Source organism: Equus caballus, chromosome 26 (genome assembly GCF_041296265.1).
Source record: "Equus caballus isolate H_3958 breed thoroughbred chromosome 26, TB-T2T, whole genome shotgun sequence".
In the NCBI taxonomy this organism is placed as follows: domain Eukaryota; kingdom Metazoa; phylum Chordata; class Mammalia; order Perissodactyla; family Equidae; genus Equus; species Equus caballus.
Window position 1 is genome coordinate 44434885 of NC_091709.1, and position 20802 is coordinate 44455686.

At 51.3% G+C, this 20802-nt stretch overlaps 2 protein-coding genes across 5 annotated transcripts in view; both read right to left on the reverse strand.

Moving 5' to 3' along the window:
• Nucleotides 1-9603, reverse strand: part of PRDM15 (PR/SET domain 15) — a 71098-nt gene extending 61495 nt beyond the window's left edge. For 2 of the 4 annotated variants that reach the window (XM_070252699.1, XM_023630213.2), the window contains exon 1: nt 9516-9603. The gene's annotated coding sequence lies outside the window, so the exon portion shown is untranslated. Of the gene's footprint in view, nt 1-9511 lie in introns of all 4 variants that reach the window. The other 2 variants (XM_023630212.2, XM_023630210.2) reach the window with 2 other exon arrangements.
• A 5428-nt stretch (nt 9604-15031) lies between these two features.
• The window catches only part of C2CD2 (C2 calcium dependent domain containing 2), a 54382-nt gene continuing 48611 nt past the window's right edge, over nt 15032-20802 (reverse strand). Inside the window, exon 14 of the mRNA XM_001491310.5 lies at nt 15032-18932. Coding sequence (XP_001491360.3) covers nt 18712-18932 — 221 coding nt within the window. The 3' untranslated portion in view covers nt 15032-18711. The remainder of the gene's footprint in view (nt 18933-20802) is intronic.

The following is a 20802-nucleotide window of genomic DNA, read 5'->3' on the forward strand; positions in this document are numbered from 1 at the left end:
ATAATGCTCTCAAGCTCCTGAAAGTATATCAATAGTTGATATACTGTGTAGCCACAGATGATTCCTTTTCACTGCTGAGTAATATTCCACAGTATAAATGCACTACAGTTGGTTTTACTGTTCACTCACTGAAGGACACTTGCAGTTTTCTCCATTTCTGTCTACTGCAAACAAAGCCTCTATGAGGAACGCCATATAGATTTTTTTGTGGACGTCAGTTTCCATTTCTCTGGGATAAATGCCCAAGAGTGTAATTACTGGGTCACATGTTAAGTGGATGTTTAGTTTATTAAGAAATTGCCACACTGGCAACATCTGAGAGGTCAGTTTCTTCACACCCTCGCCAGCATTGGGTGTGGTCCCTATGCTTTATTTTGGCCATTCTCCTGGAGGGGTAGTGGTGTCTCGTTGTGGTTTCTATTTGCATTTCCCTAATGTCTAAGGATACTGAACACCTTTTCACGTGCTCATTTGCCATCTGTAAATCCTCTTCAGCAAAATGTCTCTTCAGGTCTTTTGCCCATTTTCTAGTTGGACTGTCTGGGTTTTTCCTGTTGTGTTTTGCAAGTTCCTTACATATCTAGATCTTTGTCAGAGGTGTGGTTTGCAAATATCTTCTCCCTGCCTACAGCACTGCTTTCCGTCTTCTTAACGGAGTCTTCGGATGAACAAAGGTTTTTCATTTTGATGAAGTCCAACTTACCGATTTTTCCTTTTCGGACCGCAATTTTGGGGTCACGTCTAAGAGCTCTGCACCAAACCCTACGTCTCCCATGTTTCTTAGAAAAGTCTTCCAGTTTTACACATTTAAGTCAACTATCCACTTAGAGTTCATTTTTGTAGAAGATCTAAGGTTGAGGTCCAAGTTCATCTTTTTGCCAATAGACGTCCAAGTGCATCAGCACCACGGATTGCTTTGTCCAAAACCAGTCGGCCGTCTCTGTGCGGGTCTCTTTCTGGGTTCGCGCTTCTGTTCCACTGATCTCTGTGTCGGTCCCTCCACCAACAGCACGCCTGCTGGAGGTCCTTCCACGCGGCCTTGATTACCGTAACTCTACAGCAAGTCTAAAAGCCGGGTCGAGTGGCTCCCCTCGTTTTATTCTTCTTTTTCAAAATTGTTTTAGCTGTTTCTACTATCCTTGCCTTTCCATACAAATTTTAGAACAACGTCATCTATATTGACAAAAATTCTCACTGGGATTCACATTTGTAATTTAGGTAACATTTTATTTAACAGCACATATCCCAAATATTACCACTTCACATGTAATTAATATAAAATATTATTAATGAATGTTTTTATACTAAGTCTCATATATCCAGTGTATACTTGAGCCTCACGGCCTATCCTAATTCGGATCAGCCACATTCCAGGTGCTCAGCAGCCAGCCCTGGTCTAGAGGCTCAGGGAATTTTTTTTAAGCAAGAGGGACATTTTCCCTGGGCCTATGCCCTTGTGACAATATTAAAAACACGGGTAGGTGGGTAGAGAGGAATTTCGTGGCCGCTAAACTTGGAAAACATTGCAGACTGCCATTCCGGAGTTCCGATACACAATGGCACTTTAAAGGCCCTGAGAAGTCCTGCAATAAAAGTCTGTTGAAATGGGTTTAGCCCAGCATTCCTGCACTTATTTGCACCAAGAGCATTCCACCGCACACTGATTAACATGTTCGAGAACCACGGTCCAGACAGACTGTGGGTGTGTCAGTTCAAGGGAAGGGCCTGGTCCTGTTGTGAAAGGACGGATGCCAGGAACCAGGCTGTGAGTGTGGCTCTGCTGTTTACGGGATGTGAGAAACCTGCCCCTCTGTGGAGCTCGGTTTCCTCGTCTGTACCATGAGGGGACGGGACATCCACTCTGAACGCCCCTCCAGCCTGCACAGGCACGATCCTGAAACTCCAGTTCATGGTTATGACCTCAAAAAACGGCGGTTCTCAAGGACGTCCATCCCTCGGTCCCCTCTCCCCCCATTGCTACTTTGCTACATATGTACTTTTCAAAAGCAAGCTTTCAATGTCACAAAGAAATGGCAGGACACAGCCGTCACTTCCCATTGCTTATTAACCAGGAAAGTTCATACTCGTGAATCTGGCATTAACAAGTCTGTAAACTGGTGGTAACTTCCCTTTCTTCCTAATCTGATTTCCCATTCTACACAACACTTTGCTCCAGCCACATTAAGTGACTACCCGTGCCACAGGAGCTTCCACTTCTGGACTCTTCCTGATCCTCCATTACCCACCCCATTACACAGACACACACACACACACACGACCACTGGCACGACCATTCTGTCTCATGTGAGTTCAACTCTCCCTGTCTCTGTTTCTCTCTCACACAGCAACTGCTGTTTTTAAAGCCCCGGGCTGTCACTGTTTATGCCCACATCCTTTCTCGCCTGCCATAGTGAGCGCACCACGAGGGCAGAATTCCAGTCTGCCAGGTGCTGCACGGCCGGGCCAGCACAGGGCTCCGGGACCCTTTGTGGAACATTTCATCTCTTTGAAACTCATTTCCAAAAGCCACTTCATCTGACCCACAGGTTCCCAGCCCAGGATCTGCAGGCTGACGGTGGTTCATGAAAGCAGATTTGGGGAGCCCACAGTCCCCCTCCACACGCCTTAAAAGAGGACAGAAACGGAAGAGATGCCCTCTGCTGCTACCATGGATAACCCCGTCCGTCAGCAGCTTCCTAACTTCAGGGTGGTCCCAGCTCCCCCATAGGTACTGTGTTTCTGGGCGTGGGAAACGGGGGGAATAGCGGGCCCCCCCGACCGGTCCCACGCCAACGCCCCAGGTCCAGCCCCTCCTCCTCCACACGTGTGGTCCAGTCTCCCGCTGCCCATCGGCTCTCGGCTCGTGCATCAGTGTGCACCTACAAGGTCAAACCCAGCCCCCTGGCCCAACTCGAGCCACCACCCAGGGGAGGCCCTTCAATGTGGCAGGGTCTTCAACCCCCACTTCTTTTTTTTTTCTTATTTTTAGTCTATTAAAGTGAATAGCTATAACGAGTATGCACAGCTTTAGAAACCAAAAGGCGCCCTCTCTCGCCTCCCCCACCTCCTATGTGTGTTCTCAGGTCCAGCCGTCTGCAGTATCCCGGTCTCTCTGCTCCATCAACGTTCACATCTGGAAACAACATGCCCATCCTGGGATCCCCTAATTTCTCACTTTGGAGGGTTGTGTTTTTAGTTCTTATTAGAGTAGAGAAATAGTCAGCTTTGTTACACTTTTCTCCTCTCCCCTCATTCCTCAATACAATTCTAGTTAATTCAGCGTACATAATATTATGACTCTGAAAATATTGACTGCCAGCTTAAGCAAATTCATGATTCATATATTTCTTTTCTAGTGCGACCTTTTTAAATGTAATTGATTTTTTTTTGTATTTGCTCAGTTCTTGTTTGCGTGTCTATTTTGTTATGTTGTTTTACGCGCGTTAGATTTTGTCATGCTGTTTTGTGCAGGTCTTGTGTTGTGCGTGTAGATGTTGTATGTTGTTTCTGCTGTGTGTGTGCAGGTTCTGTTGTGCGTGTACATGTGTAGATTCCGGGGTCGTGGCAGTGTTGGGGGGAAGGTTTCCACGGCTACCCCTCCCCACATCCCGCAGTCACCTCCTTATGCTTGTTTGTCACACGGTCAAACCAACAGGGCCCGGGGTTCCACCGCATTCCCGGAGCCACCCTTCCAGCCCCGGCTGCGCGGCAGGCCTGCCCCAGGCCGCATGCAGGGCCTTCCCCTCCCCATCACTGCGATTCATTTGTCCCCTTGGGCGTGCAGCTCTTGTCTCCTGAGTCCCTTGCTCCCGCGTTCTTGGTTTATTCCTTCCACCTGGGGAGCGCGTTTTCCCAGCTTCCTTGGAGTGGTGCCTGGGAGGACTAGCCCTGTCCGCACACGTCTTCGTGCTCATCTCACACCACGGCTGGTTTGCTGGCCACACAGTCGACTTCACACAGATCACTGAGAGCTGGACCCCATCGTCCTCCGGCCTCCACTGTTAAGCCACCTGAGGGGTCTGCCATCTTTCCACCAGGCAAACCTTTTCCCGTGACTCCCTACCCCCAGACCTTTTAGAGTGTTTGTTTTAGCTCCTGTGATCAGGGCCAGCTTCGGTGATGAGCACTGGTGGGCCTTTTGACCTGGCACCATGTCCTTCAGCCTGAAGATTTTCTTGTATTATTTCTTTAATAATTTCTTCTCTTCTCTCTTTCCAAACCTCTTAGTTTTGTCAAAGATGACACCTATATTTCTGATTTCCACATCTGGTTCTTTAAGGAGGGGCTTCTGAGCAAAGAAGGGAGAGAGAGGTCTGCCTCCTGCCATCCTAAAGATGGAACCTGAGGGCGTGCTGACCATCTCAGGCTGATTTGGGCTCTCCGACGAAGTCATCTTTTTGCTTAACAAAAAGGGCAGGTGGTAAGCCCTGATCCTTACTTCACAATGGGCCTTGTGTGACAGACAAGCTACTTGAAAGCCAGGTGCCCCTGGGAGCTTTGCTGGTGAAAAGAGCCTCATACGTTCCCAGTGTAGGGCTGGAGCACTGCCCGGGGAAGAAGTGGAAAGGACCCAGAGGGACGCCAGGGGACGGAGACCACGGGGCCCGTGAACAGAATGGAAGTGGCCTGATCAGAACAAGGATGTCATAAGCCTCGTGACTAATGTGGCCTTAAAACCACATTTATGCTTTTGGTCACAATAAAATGCAAACTTACTATAACTAATTAGCATATATATTTTTTAAACTTACAAAGGGCCAGAGGCCTTGAGAGTTACAAGACACTCAGAACACTCCTCAAAGACAGACCCTTTGTCCGGCAGGTGAGGTCCCTTCTTCCCAGAGAAGTGACAGTCCTGCCACATGACCCCACGAAGGCCCCTGGCAGGCCCCTCGCAGGAATCATGATTTAAGGACACTCAACTCTGCAGCCGCCTCAAGGGCAGAGGATATTTAATAAGGGTTTTCTGAGGAGACTTGCAATATGTCGGCGCTTGCTGGAAGCTATAAGTTGGAGACACAGACCGCGCTGAGCATCGAAGTCGATCGGAGCCGACAACACACGGCCCGTCTCAGGTGAAGAACGGCCTCAGCTCTGAGACCTCCAAGCTCCGGTTCTGTGTAGGTCTGTGGCAATGTGACCCCACGGGCTCTGGAAGGCTCGAGAGGAAGATCCAGAGTCGGGCTTCTTCAGATTTTACTAGGACCAGAGGCCCCAACAGGCCTCGATTAGCACCTGCCCTGCCTCCCAGGGGGGCAGCCCCAGGGTTCCTCTCTCCACATGGTCCACGACCACTTCCCAGCCTCCGCGCCACCTTCCTCTTGTTGCCTCTTCCAGAAACACTCTCTCTCCCTCTGTGAAACTCCTACCTCATCTTTAAGACCTGATCCGAATGGCCCTCCTCTCTGAAGCACTCTTGGCCAGACCTGTCACACGCCACACCCACTTCTCCCCGGGGAGGCCAAGGCCACCTGCGCCTCCCTCAGGCTGAGTCACACCTGGAATTATTCACGCCAGCCTCCAACAGAGCTCACTCAGACAACAAATAATGTTTCCTTAACGTCACCTCCCCCATGGCTTCCTCACCTCCTGTCTCTCTCGAATGGGAGGATCAGCCCCCACCCCTCCACCAGAGCACACCAGTCAAGTGGCCTTCCAGCTGGTCAGGCCAACCCTCCACCAGCCCTGGGCCCTGGCAGCGCCCCACAGGCAGGCCCACCCTCCCTCCCTCTGGACACCCTTTCTTCTGCGGTCTCCCAGTCTTCCCTCTGTCACTGGATGTGCCTCCCTCAGCCCCCTCCCCCTCCCATCCCCCATCCACACATGACCCACAGTGGGGTAGCCTAGGCCGGCTCCTGGGTTCTCTCTCCCTCTGGACCCAGCACTGCCCCCCCAGGGCACCTCCCCGGCCTGCACCCCTGGTCCAGCCCTCCCCAGGCCCCTGACCCCACCCCACGCCTGGTTACTTCCTGCACTTCTGCTGACAGCTCAAACTGCTCCTCCTGAGTTTAAACAGCTGCAAGGGATGTAATTCCCAGCACATCATAAATATTGATTTCTTAAAATAAAACTGTTGTGTCACTCTTCTAAACATGTCTACCGGGATCCGAGCCCTTCACTGGTACCCACTGCCCTCTACTTCCAAAGTACGGGCACCAGCTCCACCGTCAGGAGGGTCACAGCCTTCTCTCCCTCCGATCCTGTCTCCACGGCTGCACGTGTGAAACCCGATGTTACACATTCGTGCCTGGAACGACTCGACTGATCCCACCACAGCTACGCACATACATCAAATGAGTCTTGATTCTCTGGGCCCATGAGGCTGTGCTATTTTCTTCCGGATTGAGTTGTCATTGCAATAGATGGAACCCCACTGATTGAAACAGAAGCACGGCGGCGCACGCTTTGGGAAACGGTTGTCTAACAGAAGCTGTGTTGATGGAGGCAGGGAGGCTCTCCCCAGTCGGTCCACCCAGGACGGACTAACGTTCAGCTCGGCTCCTAGCCTTCGGTTTTAAAACGTGAATGTGGGAAACTGCTGCACGGACAAGTAGATGGGGATGGAAGAGCTCTGCTCCTGCAGCGTCGCTCACAGCCACTTGTCAAGGACCACCACAAACGCCCACGGGCCCCTCCTCCTCCGTCAGCACACGACGCCTTCTATCCACTGACCGTGCAAGGTCTGCTGCCCACGGTTGGGGTCACTCTGCTGACACCCCCACATGTGTTGGGACCCGGAGGTTTCCCATACTGAGCGCCATGGCCCACACCAACACTGGGGACGGGGGTCACTGGCTCCTGGACGGCAGGAGGCGGGACCCTTTCCTAGGATACGCCATTTGATGAGACCATCTGGGGAAGGCGAGGGCCCTGGGCCCCAGGCAAGGGTCTCCCCCACCCCAGAGGATGCTGGTCCACAGGGCCCTGATTCCCCCTCTCACCCCGGCAACCTGCACACCTGCCATCTGCACCTCAGTAAATGGCACCTCTTGTCACCCAGCACACATTTCCCAGCCAAAACAGCAGCAAGGCCTGCCTCGCTCTAGAAATACGCTTTGTCCTGACTCCTCATTTCCCCTTCTGCCCCGACCTTATTTCTACTGTCTTGTTGGGCCTGGATTTCCCATGCAGCAGGTACTGGATCGTCTCTAAAAAGACACAGATCCTGTCCCACTCCTGTCCAAGCCCCCAGCGGCATCCACCTGGCACTCAGGATAAACTCTGGATGGTGGACAGCCTGTGCTGCCCTCCTAAGCTTCCTCTCATCAGCCACACTGGCTTTTCTCATTCTTGGGTGCACAGAGCTTATTCCCACCCCAGGGCCTTTGCACTTGCCATTTGTCTGCCTGTAACACCCACACCCAAGATCTCCACTGAGCACCTCATAGCACTGGTCTCCATTCAGATGTCCCCTGCTTAGACCTTTCTAGTCTCAACTGCCCAAGTGTGCCCACCCCTATCCACATTGCAGCCTCCACCTGCTGCCCTTCCTTCTTTCTTGTCCATGATCTAGCCACTGTCTACCTAACATAGTTTTATCGTGTATTATCTGCACCTCCCTCCCTCCAGAACATCACGGCCACCACCCAGGGCCTTCTTTCTTGTTCTCTGCAGTGCTGGGCACATGATAGGTGCCCAGTGAATAAATGTTTGTTGAATGAATAAATACATACATTCATGAACTGTTTGAGGCAAACTGGACAGGCGTCACCCACATTTCACAAATGTGAAAAGGAGGCTGAGAAAGCATTTACGTCACTGCTTACAATCTCAACCGCTGAAATCATGTGTAAGAAACAGCTGCCTGAAACTTCCCTGAAATCTGAAAAATGGGCAGAGTGTTCCTTCCGTGGCCTTCTACACAGATAATGTTAGAAGAAGGATCCACGAGAGATCTATCCTAAGCTAACAGATTCCTCCCAAATATAATTATTCCAAGAAAAGCTATTAGTCTTGCAATTTGGGTTGATTTCTTAATTTATTTATTTGTCTTCTGGAACAAATACTCCTGCTTCGCAAATCGAACATGCTATTATACTGTTTGTTGGCAACTTGTCTGCAAAAGTACAAATCAAAGATCTCAAGGGAAGAAAACTCTATAAAGGATAAATTTTACTGTTTTTCCCTTTCAAAACCCAAACTATAGCTCTGTTTCACAGCCATTCACCATAAGGTGGTGATGTCAGGAAATCCAGAGAAGCAGAGTGGAGCAGGGAAAATGTGGAGAATGTGAAAATGCCCAGGTTTGAAACAAAACAGGGTGGCGGTGTGCGTGCATTGTGCAGGAGGGGGCACCTCACTTAGAAACACAGTGTCTACATGGTTGCACGTTCCAGGGAGAGTTCTCATCGTTGCCTTTAAGGTTTATCACCAAGCCAGTTGCTCATTTACTTTTCATCCTTAAAAATATCTCCAGGAACCAAGCTGGGTTCTCCAAATTTATCTGGTGAGTCCAGATTTTATGAGAGTGGCTTAAGCCAGCGAGGTTTTTGTGCGTTGGCAGCTATAAATACATGCACTGGTCCACTGTCTCTGAGCACACACTTGTTTCTACCATTTTAACCTACCCCTGGGGGGGGGGGGGGAGTGTGCAATTTCTGAACATTTGTGGAAAAAACCTCATCCGCTACCTTAACAACTTCATAAAGGTAAACATAATAACCATAACTACCAGGTAGGTGGATGTTTCCATAATGAGTTTTCACTTGCCTTCTCAAAGCTGACCCTCACCGCGAGCACCTGTCCCTCTCGCCAGAGGCCACATGACCAACTTGTCCACCTGTCCGCGCCGCGGCCAGGCCAGACCTCACCTGTGGCCCGCGCGCCCCTTCCCAGCCACCCACCCCCCCGAGGGCGGGCACATGTCACCTGTCCACGGATTTGACTACTTGCCCTGTGCCACCCAAGGGTTTACAGAAACAGGGCGGAGGGTGCTCTTGGAGGGGGCCCGGGGAGCCCCATCGGCCAGACTCCTGGGGTCTGCCTCCCGTCCGCAGGGGACCCTCCCCGTGCGCCCCCGGGCTCTGTGCCCGAGGACGGGGGAGAGCGACATCACAAGGGACCGTCGGCAGCGAAGGCGCCCAGGGGCGGGGGCCGGGGCCGGGGGCGGAGGAGCCCCCACGCCGCGCCCACGGGCGAGCGCGGCCCCGCACCCCGCGCCCCGGGCCCCGCGCTGGCCGGCGGGCGGCGGGCGGCGGGCGGCGGGCGGTGGGCGCGGGCCCGGAGCGCCCGGGCCGCGGGGCCGGCGGCGGGGCCGGCGGGCGGGCGGCGCGCAGGGCGATCCCGGAGCGGCTCCGGGAAATCCAGCCGGGTTTTGACTCCGATCGCCCGCGGTGCCCGCAGCCGGCGAATGTAACAAAGAACAGTCGGCATGGCGGCTGGACCGGGGCGGGCGGCGGGCGGCCGGGCGGGGCGGGGGCGGCGGGCCGCGCGGGGCGCGGGGGCGGCGGGCGCGGGCCGGGCCGGGGGCGCGCGCGGGGGCGGGCGGCGGGCGCGGGGCCCCGGGCTGTACCTGCCTTTGGAATGTGCAGAGCGGGATCGGATCCGGACTCCGGGTTGCGATCCGCTCCGGAAACTGCGCAGCACCGGAAGCCGGGGGGCGGCGGCGGGGCATTGTGGGAGTTGTAGTCCTGGCGGGGTGGGGGGAGCGGGCCGCGTGGACGGGGGGAGCGGGAGAGCGGGCGGCGTGGACCGTGGAGCGGGAGCGCAGGCGGTGTGGACGGGGGCAAGCGGGCGGCGCGGACCAGGGAGTAGGAGAGCGGGCGGCGTGGACGGGGGCGACGGGGACCCCTGGAGCGGGAGCGCAGGCGATGTGGATGGGGGCAAGCGGGCGGCGTGGACCAGGGAGTAGGAAAGCGGGCAACGTGGACGGGAGAGCGGACGGCCTGGACTGGAGGTGGGCAGCCTGGACTGGGGAGTGGGATAGTGGGCGGTGTGGACCCGAGAGTGGGTGAGCGAGCGTCGTGGACAGGAGAGAGGCAGGGCGCGGGCAGTGTGGACGGGGGGCGGAGGGGGCGACGAGGCGTGGACGGGGAGTGGGTGGCTTGGACAGGGGAGCGGACGGAGTAGACGGGGAGTAGGCGGCGTGGACGGAGAGCGGGCGGTATGGACAGGGGCGCAGGGTAAGCGGGCGGCGTGGATCCGGATCCGCCCGGAGAAGCGGGCGTTCCGGCCCCCCTTTCTCCGTGCCAGAGGGGGCGTCTAGCGGCCACGCGCGGCCCCTTTCCTGGTGGCGCGGCCAGTCTGGCGACCCCGACGGCCACGTGCGGGCAGCTCACAGGGCCCATTACCTTCCTTCTGGCGGCTACGTCGAGCCCTAATTTCTCTTGGGGGGGTTAGGTGGGGGAGGGGGTCGAATTTTTCCTGAAATTGGGTCGGAGGTTTGCTGCCCGATCATAATAATTCCTGGATGTAGCCGTTGGGCTTCTGCCACTCTTGGCCATCCGTCTGGTCGGCTCGATGAACGCTTCTAAGCGCTTAGTCCGACCCCCACCAAGTAGACGGAGGTCGGGCACCCGCCGGGAGTGACAGACCCGGGCGTTTGAATCCAGGCGGAGTGGGCTCCTGAAATCCGCGCCTTAACCTCCAGCGACGCTGCTGTGTGGAAAGTTCGGGAAATGCCGCCGGGTGGCAAAATTGAGTCTAGACTTCTGCCTGCCACTGTTTCTGCCTCCTCCCCACCTCCCACATCCTGGTGTCCTGTGTCGCCTCCATCAAATAAATGACGGTCAGCCCCTTCCATGCGATGTCCGTGCGGTTACAAAATAGTAGAAATAGAAGGCACTGGAGGGGTGGTTTGATCTAGTCCTGTCGTCAGATTCTGAGAAGTAAGCTGTCCTGTTCATTCCTGCCTGCAAAAACCTCCATTAATAAAGTCAAGGAGAGGTGGCGAGCTGGCGGGGAAATGATTTGAAATTGATACCCGAGAGGCCTGTTTTCCTCATACACGTGAAGCTCTTCAGAATCAGTAAGAAAAAGACAAATAACCCAATGCAAACAAACGGAGTCCATGGACAGTTCACAGAAAAGAAAATACAGTGACTCCTAAGCCTAGGAGGAGCTGTTCGACTGTACTGTAATGAGAGAGAAAGCAAAATTGCAGCGAGATAATTTTTATTACATTAGCAAAGATTTTTTTTTTAAAGTTGAATAGCATTTTTTTGGAAGAGACTGTAGAAAACCAGCTGCCTCATCCTTTCCTAGTGGGAGAATGAATTGGATTGCCTCCACTGGGGCCATTTGTTAGTATCCAGAGAAATTCTAAATGCACGCAGCTTTTGGCCCAACAGCCCCACATGCAGGAAGTTATGCTACAGCCGGACTCACTTGTATGAATTGGCGTATGTATAGGAGAGCACGTCCCTCGGGCGGGAGGCTGAGCTGCCAGAGAAGGAGCATGGGGTGTGTTGTTCCCTGGGCCTCATTTCTCTGCCCTCCCTAACATTCTGCAGGGCTTCCCGGTTGCGATTACAGGAGGTCTGAACCACAACCTTCCAGAACTTTCTTGATCATCTCACTTGTGCCCCCTCACCTCTGCCCTGCTTGGACCCCACCCAGCCTGCCTTCTGCTCCTCAGACACATTCTTGAGATCTTCTGTACTCGTTCCGTCTTCCCTGGAACTCTTTCCCAGGGTTTTCCACCACCATCTTTTCATCCTTCAGGTCTTTGCTGAAATGTACCCCAACTCTCAAGAGCCCTAGGTGGACAACTACAGCTAATGTGCATCCCCCCCCCATTTACACACCCACCTTCTAGTGACATCCCTCACAATTTCAAATGCCCAGACAGCTGGTTCCCTGGGCCTCTGCGCACTATCGGGACCAGCATACATCAACAAAAGCAGGCTGTCTACAGAAAAAAATGACAGGGCACAGCGAGAGCACAGAATACTAGACAGAAGGACAAAGACAGAAAGGAGACAGAAGACCTCCACCCAGCTGAGGCCGTTTCTTAGAGTGATAAGGGCAGCACGGGGCTGGGCTTCTGCTCACAGTGGTCATCTCGGCTGCAAGAGAATTCTCAGCGTGAGCAGTGTGGATGCCTTCGACGAAGCCTGGAAATAATTTCCTTCAAGGCAGATTTATATCCAAAATTCTAAATTAAAAAAAGTTTTGCTTAAAGTGTCAAATTCTCATTGGTAACAACTAATGCAATGTACAATCTTTGAACTCTGGGTGGAAAAAATGAAAAGCCAACTACAAAAGGTGTTATTGGGGCAACTGGGGCAATTTGAATATGGATTGTGATCCTGGAAAATAGCATTGCATCGATGTTGACTTCCCCAGGCGTGATGATTATACTGAAGGTATGATATGAAGATGCATGGTTCTTAGAAAATGTGTCCTGAAGAATGTAGGGTGAGTCATCATGATGTTGCCAACAACAATGGGTTATTCTGTAGGTGTGAAATTTTAAGAAATAAGTTGGGGAATTTAAAAACCCATAAACAGAGAAGAGCTTCCATTGTTATCAATGGATTTTCCTAAGAACACAGTATTCTCCCTGAACAGAGACTAGCTGTGGTGTTAAGATGCCATCACTCCACCGTGTGGCCCCAGTGGGGTGAGGCGCTCAGCCCTGACTGTGGCCTGCCTTACACAGGTGCTTTCCCACGGACATGCCTCATCAGCTCTGGTTTTTTGTTAATTATCAAACTCCTTTAATACCGGACATTGTGGACGTACATATCCTCAGCCATTTCTCTACACCACCTCTCACTTTTGTTCTCAATCTGGCTACTTTTTCCCATCTAGATACAGAGAAGTCTAATGAGCAAAAATTTAATTCCTACTATGTGCAAAGCATGTCATCTCACTATATTATTCTCATCCATAACCGGGAGCATTAAAGTTCAGAAAAGACCACATAAGGCCACAAGTCCTCGGTCTCTCCATTTGACACAAGGTAGTGAAGACTCCTGGCTATGAGCATGGATTCTCCAGCCAGACAGCCTGGGCTCACATTCTGGTTCTGCCACTTATCAGCTGTGTGATCTTGGGCAAGTTATTTAACCTCTCTGTGCCTCAGTTTCCTAATCTGTAAGGCTGAGCCAGAGCATAACTCATGGGGTTGTTTCAAAGAATATCAGAGTCAATACATGTCAAACCCTTTGAAAAATTCCTGGCACGTAGAAAGCGCTCAATTAGTATGACTATTATCACTGTGATCTCAAGTCTTTCTCTCGTATTTCTCTGAGATACTAAGCAGCCCGAGGCACCTAAGCATCCAACTTTATAAATATTGGCATCAATATAATCGATAGTTTTGGATGCATGGCCCATGCAGGGCGCAACTTGGCGATTTGCGTTGTGGACCATCACGGAGCAGAGCCGAGGTGAGCTGTGGTCCACACATGAAAGTTGATGCGTGTAGGTCACGTGGGAAGAGGGTCTGAGCTGGCAGCTTTCTCTCCAGAGAGGGCACGGCGCCGGGTTATCCATCCTGTGCTCAGCCCTCTGTGCTAAGCGATCCCCCTTTTCTTTTTTATAAACTGTTTATTGACATAAACACACAGCACCCTGTGTTTGTAGGGGTGACCGGGGTCAGAAAGAGCATGTTGCCATATGCGCCCCCCCCCCCCGCCAGGTGCTGTCCCCCACCCTGGGCCCTGAGTAGTTGGGTGGGGTGGGTGTGAGCAGCCGTCCCGTATGTGCTTATATAAGGTTATCAGCTCATGTCTGTCAGGTAGGCACTGTCCCGAGTCCAGGGGATACATGCACTTACATTCTCGCCATGGGGCAAGCGTGGGAGAGGGTGATGTGGACTGAGTGACAGGACTGAAGGATGCTGACCATTAGAAGTGCCCTGGGTCATCCCTGGGGGCCGAAGCCCCTGCATGGAGAAGGCAGGATCTGAGTTTGGTTAGATCATTAGAATAGGAGGGGTGTATGCTGGGGGCGAGCAGAATGACTGCGGGTAGCCGAAGTGGGTTAATTTGGGCGGTGTAGATGGGATTGGCAAGGACCCCGCGTCCACTTGGAGGTCACCAGCAGGAGATCAGGTAAGGAAAGCTGGTAGATTAGGACCAGTCTGGCCTTCCAGCAAGTCCATCCAGTCTCCTCCTGGACAGTCAGCCCGAAGTGGACCCCAGGCCACACAGGAAGCAGCCGCTCAATCCCGGCCCCGGGGCAACTCAGTCCCAAACGAGACGCAGTGCCATCGCCCCCTTGCCACATCCAGAGCTGAGGATCCGGAATCCGAGCCCCTCCAACGGCTGGGGCTTTCCACGGGTGGACTCTCCCTCGGAAATGCAAAGCTGGCAGTCACTCTGGGCTCCCCGTGACCGTTCTCCACCGGAGGGGGCTGGCGGAAGGGTTAGGGCAGTGGGGGTGAGGGGCTGGGGCGGACTGTTAATCCCCCCAGTGCACCCGTTCTGCAGCCGCTCCCATGCTCGGGCACAGCAAGGGGGTGATGACCAGGAAGGAGACGAGATGTAGAGGTTGTGCAGGACACGTCCGTGTGCCGCTCCAGACCCCGTTGCCCTGTCCCCACCCAGTAACCACGAGGCTGGTGCAGGATCCTCTGACCCCACGAGGGAGCCCGCTCTGCACCCACCCATGGGCCACCTCTGCGCCAGGTGTTGCCAACAGGGGTGGACGGATGGTTAAAAGCTTTGCCCCCAAGGGGACGGTGCTCCTCAGAAAGTTCCTGGGGATCAAGCAGGTTCAGACTGCCGCCTTGTGCCGGCTTTTGCTCCTGGGGGACACAGACCAAGCAGGCCCTGACCGGTAGCACCCAGTTCACTGTGACCTGCAAGTTCACTGGAATCACTGACTTTCTAGTAAGTGATTTTAGCCCCAGGCCTAAAACAGGATGCTCAGCAACTTAAAACTCGTGAAGAAGGATGTTAGGAGGAAGGTCCTTCGCCAAGAACCCAGCAAGAGGAAGCCTCTTCTTCCGTGGCAGCTGGCCATGATGGTCACATGCAGTGACCAGTGAGGCACCAGACGAAAGAAAGACAGTGACTCCGAGACCCTCAGAGAAGACTCGGGACTTTTGGGCCCCACAGGACTCAGCAGAAACAACTCAGTGTTTAGTGTTCCATGTGCACATTTATTTATTTCCAAGACCGCTCATGTTCCAGCCACATCGTCTCGCAGGACTGTCATGTTTTTAAAGTGCTACTGAGGAGTACAATCATTGTCGTGTAAATTCATCACCACACTGGCCATCAAGCCAAACCTTTCCGCAGACCTGGAAAACCCTTTATTGTCTTCTTTTTTTTACATGTAGCTTTGATGTGACCTGAGGAAAGAAAAGCTACACGCGTAAATTAAAAATGGTCCATTCCTGACCCTTTGGAAGCTGGGTGCACGGGCAGGTGAGCATATTCCAAGTGGCTCCTCGTACGGAAGCAGGAATGGATGGTAAAGCAAAGGGAGCAGAGGGAACCTGAGTTTGCTTTGCAGGATTCAGCAGTTCTGGCAACCCGAGCTGCTCGCTTTGGTAGTCACGCCTCGGCAGATCTGGGGCAATGGAGAGGGGGCCTGGCATCAGATCGGCCAGTGCCGAGACCTGCTTCCCATCTGGTAGAGAGAGATGTTCTGACTTCCAGCATCCACCAATCATGCTCTGAGTTTTCAAGACCAAGAGCCATGACATTATTACTCAGAAAACACCTGCATTTGGTGGCCACAATGTTAAGTTAATCTTTCCCTTTCTGCTCAAGAAGAAAATGAGCAACTCTCTTCTCTAGATGTGGCCAGTAAAACGCATCAAAAACCTGGACAGGCACCTAATTTGTGACTGGTCGGCAGCGACTGGCCAGGTGGCCATCAGGGGGAAGCCAGGGCTGGTTTCCAACTTAAACTTGAGACTTGATTTAAATAAAGTGCTCTGTCTAAACCTTCGTCCTCAAAGCAGGTTTCAGCTGGAAACATGAGATCGCTACTTTTGTTATTGCTACATTAAAACACAGACAAGTAAAGCTCCATTTCATTCCTCCACAGATAGCACGGGCACATCCTTACACAGAGCACAGGGGCATGTTGCCAGCTCATTAAATAAAGCCAATCTAAGCACCTGGGTCCAGACATACGGACGCACATTAATACTAGTGTTCATAGGGAATCGCTTTTAGAATACCACTCTGCAAAAATTTCATCCAGACAAAAAAAACAAAAGCTCGCAAGCCACTCTGGCTTGCAGAAAAGCGAAGAGAATAAGGTGATTTACAAATTAGTATGTTCAGCACTTGGTGTCTCATCTTAATTGATGTTTAACCTTAATGACCTTACGTTAACATAAATACCTTATACCATTCAAAAAAACCTGGATAAACAGCTTGGAGAAGCAGCATTCACAGTATCAATACAGCCCGTTTCCTCACGGTGTAACCCGGACACCGTCCTTCTGTTTCCATTTTCTCGTTAAACTCCCTGGTACGTTAGTGTCTTCGTCCTCCGTAACTTCAGAACAGGCCGTCAGATGGAGACAAAGTGTGTGTGTCTTGAGGATGGGCTCCCGGGTCTTACTCAAATGTGCAGGGGTCTCGGGTGTACCCAACAGACACAAAGGTCTCCTGCACGACACTGTACCTCCCACGTTAATTCACTTGCTTCACCCACTCGGGACAGACGCAGTCCACCTGACGCTTCCCCAGGACCCTGAAGAGGATTCAAGTCACGAGGAAGTTGAGAAAGCAGCGCCCTTGACGAAGGGATCCCCCAGTGAACAGAACGCTCGTGGGGTAATCTGGGAATGGGGATGGCGAAAGCCTTTTTTTTGGAGAGCGAGAAAGCTCAGCCGAAAACTCTGATACCCTCACACCTGAATAAACTGAGTCCATCTGAATTTCAAAAGCAAACAAAAAAAACTCTACTAAAAACTCCTGGTGAGGGTTTGCAATTCTGACAGATGCTATCCTCTTAGAGTTCATTCTCGAATGCCACAAGTTCTGCCTGTCATAAGAAAGAGCAGTCATCCTTTCAGGAAAACTCAACATTAAGTGACCGCTCATTCCAAAAAGACTAGCAGCGATGGCTAACCCATGGGGACTGACTTAGTATTCATATATTTTGGAAGGCCAGGTGCTATTTTACAATGATTTAAATTGGAATATAATCTTTAAAAACAAAGCATGGCGAAAAAGTCATCTTAATTTTACAGTCACTAGATAATTTCTGGGACATCTAAGAATTTTTAAACGTGCATTTTAAAGTAAAACTCTTAATCTCTCCCTCAAAAAAAAAATAAAAAGGAATGGGAAAAATTCTATAATTTTGGTTTTTATAAAGGCTTTTGCTCATCAATGGCTCCATGACTCCTGAAGTATATGTTTAAGGATTAACGAAAACACCTGTAGGAAGGAGGCCACCCAATTTCACGTCCGTGAATGAAGTCGTTTTCATAATAGCCTTGTAAATCTTATTGGAGGAAAACGAATCTTACTAAACTGTGCAAACTTTTCATCCCAATGACAATTGCACTTTAAGAAGCACGCCTCCTGGAAGGGGCAGATTCAGGAGGAGTGGACCAATGTGGAAACTGTGAACGAAACTAAGTGGAAGGTAGCTGGAAAGATACATAGGGGTATTAAAATTTTGTGCCAAGCTTATAATGCCTTCCACTGGAAATCAAAACAAGGGCGCCCCAAAATGTGTCCAGCACTGTGCACAGTAGAATCCTGAAGAGCTCATAAAAGGAATTTGATGCGAGACTGGCCCATTGGTTATGTCACTTCCATTCCTAAGACTCACACCTGAGACATAAAATAATTTCCTCTTTTGCCATAAGAGAACTTTGTTTCAGCTACTGGCAATATTTGGCAAACCAATCTCAGACTAAAGAAAAACCACACGTGTGTGGTCACCATGTTCTATTAGCGGTCACTTATTGCTCCTAATGTCATCGGAGGGGCTCGCTGCCCTGTTGTTGCACAAGGATGCCAGACTGGACAAAAGAGATCCGTGGGTTGACTGCTCATTGGTATTATTAGAGCTTTTGACACTATCGAGAAAAATGTAAAAACCACGTAAGAATTTATATATCTCCCACTTGCAAATAGGCTCAAAGTAAACTTAGAAAAGTGTTCAGCATAATATGCATAGGATATATTTAGTATTTGCATAATTTTTCAAGTTATATGGCTAATACCAAAGGCAAGTGTCTTCCTACATTTGTCATAGTGTTTCCATTCCTATCGCAATTTCTCTAATTGCCAAAAATCCTGCCTATGCTCCACCTCTCTCTACTCAGGGCCAGCTGCACTTTTTGATGGGGAGCGGCCCGTTCCGAGAGGGTACTCATCCATTCTGTTCACAGTGACAGCACAGAGGGATGCCTTCCCTTGGTGATGTGGTCCAGGCATGGACCCAAAATAACACCTGTTGGAGCACAGAGTGGGTAAAGTTAGGTCCCCCAAACCTGCCCCACTCACAGTCCATTACAGTACGTCTTTGAGTTCATCCTGTAAATATCACTGTAATATCTAACTTCAACTCTTACATTTGAGCACAGCCCAATGGGCGGACCATTGGGTCTCCTTTGGCATCTGGAGGCAAATCAAGCTTTGTCGGTTCTCTCTGGGGGAAACCTCCTGGCTGGAGACGCAGATTTTTTCTCCCCTTTAAAGGATAAAATTGTCGGGCAAAACCCAGTTCGGCAAGGCAGGCCATGCGACAGCTCACTGGCCCTCTGGCTCTGTCCTGGCAGGTAGCTAGGTTGGGTCCACGTCTCACAGCCTCAAGGTGAAGAGGCTGCTGACGGTGGCCCTACGCACAGGGGTCTGGGGGAGCGCCATTCATGGTGCTCTTGCTTCTGTGCCTGGAGAGCAGCTTCTTGTTCAGGATCCTGGTGAGCGTCGCCCCCTTCCTCCGGGCCCCCTCCGGCTGCTGCAGGAACATGAGGTCGTTGTGCGACTGGCTCATCCCGGGGTCTTTCTGCTGATGCCGCCGGCGGAAGAACAGCTTTGCGCCTTTCCTTAAAATCCCCCCTGGGAGAACAAAGCACAGGCCGGTCAGGTGGGCTGTGGCTGCAACACTGGGGTGACTACTCCAAGTGGAAATGGGAAGAAGGAAGTTCGAATGACTAACAAAAAGCAGCATATTACGTCAGTGTGCTGCTGCAGTTTGCACGAGCAAAACAGCTGGGATCTAGAGTTTTCAAGATGAAATGGAGAGATTATGGAAGTTGAAGCACTGAGCTGGACTACCACTTGCCATCCACGCCCAGGGCAGGGATTTCTCTCTCTGACGTCCTGGTCAAACCAGATGGCGGCAGGCTGTCCCCACCTTGGGCCCCTGGGGGCCCCTGAGCTCCACCGGCTCCCCTTCATTAGGAAGGGCATAAATGTCAAAGCAGTACCATGTGCCCCAGAAAGGATGGTCATGCTATCAAAACCAAGTTAAGGACCCTGAGAACAATGGTATTCACTTTCTTAGGGAAGTTAAATAATATTCGTTCTTTGGGGAGTAAGGCTTTTTTTTTATAACTCCAGATCCTAAGTCGTAAGAAATGTCTGTTCCTTGATCATTTTTGACCTACAAAACCTCAACCTTCTGTACAGTTCAACCCATCTGTATATGATGTTGAAACCGGCTCAACACGAGGTTGACATAGGGAAGCGCTATTGTAGACAATAGACCATGTTGTAACTTTGACCTCTGACTAACTAACCCAGCTGGATCTGCACCCTCCAGGAGACTCCCTGCTCTGTAGATTTTATGACCCCTGCAAATGCATATACCTCCCAGCTGTGATAAGACGATAACTTCAGTTCTTTTGAGTTCCTTAGGAATGTGATGACCCCCGAACAGAGAGTCTATGCAGATAGCCATCATCAATGACAATTGAAAGATCTGGTGTGGCAACTCCCAGTCCAAAACACCAGAGGGTCAACACTGCTAACCCTCCCCCCGATAACCCACTGGCCTATATAACTGCTTCAAGATTCTGTACCCTGCTTAAGATGGTTCTTTTGGGCATTAATCGGCTGTCTTCCCTCTTGCTAGCAAGCCATCATAAAACGCCCTTTCTCTGCCCCCATCTTGCCTCTTGACAATTGGCTTTTCTCTCGTGGCGAGCAGATCGTGCCCCTTGTGCGGTAACAGTGTCAGGTCGTGGAATATGGAATATTAAAGAAAAACTCGCAGCTGCAGCAACAATAATTTCAACAGCAAGGATTCCTTAAAGATCAAATGCAAGCTAACATAGCAGCAGGGGCAGGAAGCCAGGGAGCCACTTACATCTTCACAGATTAGCGTAACATCCCATTAACCAAGGCCCAGCACGGGCAGGGAGCCTGGCCAGCTAGGCTGCGAAACTCATTACCATTTCACGAAACTCATTACCATTTCACGTAGGTGTTAATGACTTTGAAGGAAGACAGACCTGGCCATCGCCCTGCAGAGCTTTATCGCTAATTTGGAAATTCATTCTTTTCGTGATAGACACAAAGAACCATCCATGTTTATTCAAAGGGGAGGATGGAGAGCATCAGTCGTTTTTCCACGTGAAATGCATGCCGACAACGGAGGGTCTGGTCCAGCCCCGCCTATGGACCTCTGAATGATCAACACTTGCCGGGGAAGAGCTCATGGCTGTGACTGTAAGAGGCTGACCCGGCTTTTAAGGATGAGCTTCTTGGTCCTGTTAGCGCTGCCCGGGCGGAGCAGCAGAACGCAAAGCTCGAGAGCTCCAAGGAAGGGACCGATGTAATCTGGTCAAAGCTGCCAAAAAGACTTTTTTTGTCATTTTCTCTTTGGATGTAATCAGGTAGCCTATTATGAAGATTCAGCAGGGCTTTTTTTTTCTTCTTTTACAATTAAAGTTGGGAGGCATTTTTTTTTTTTACAATTATCTAA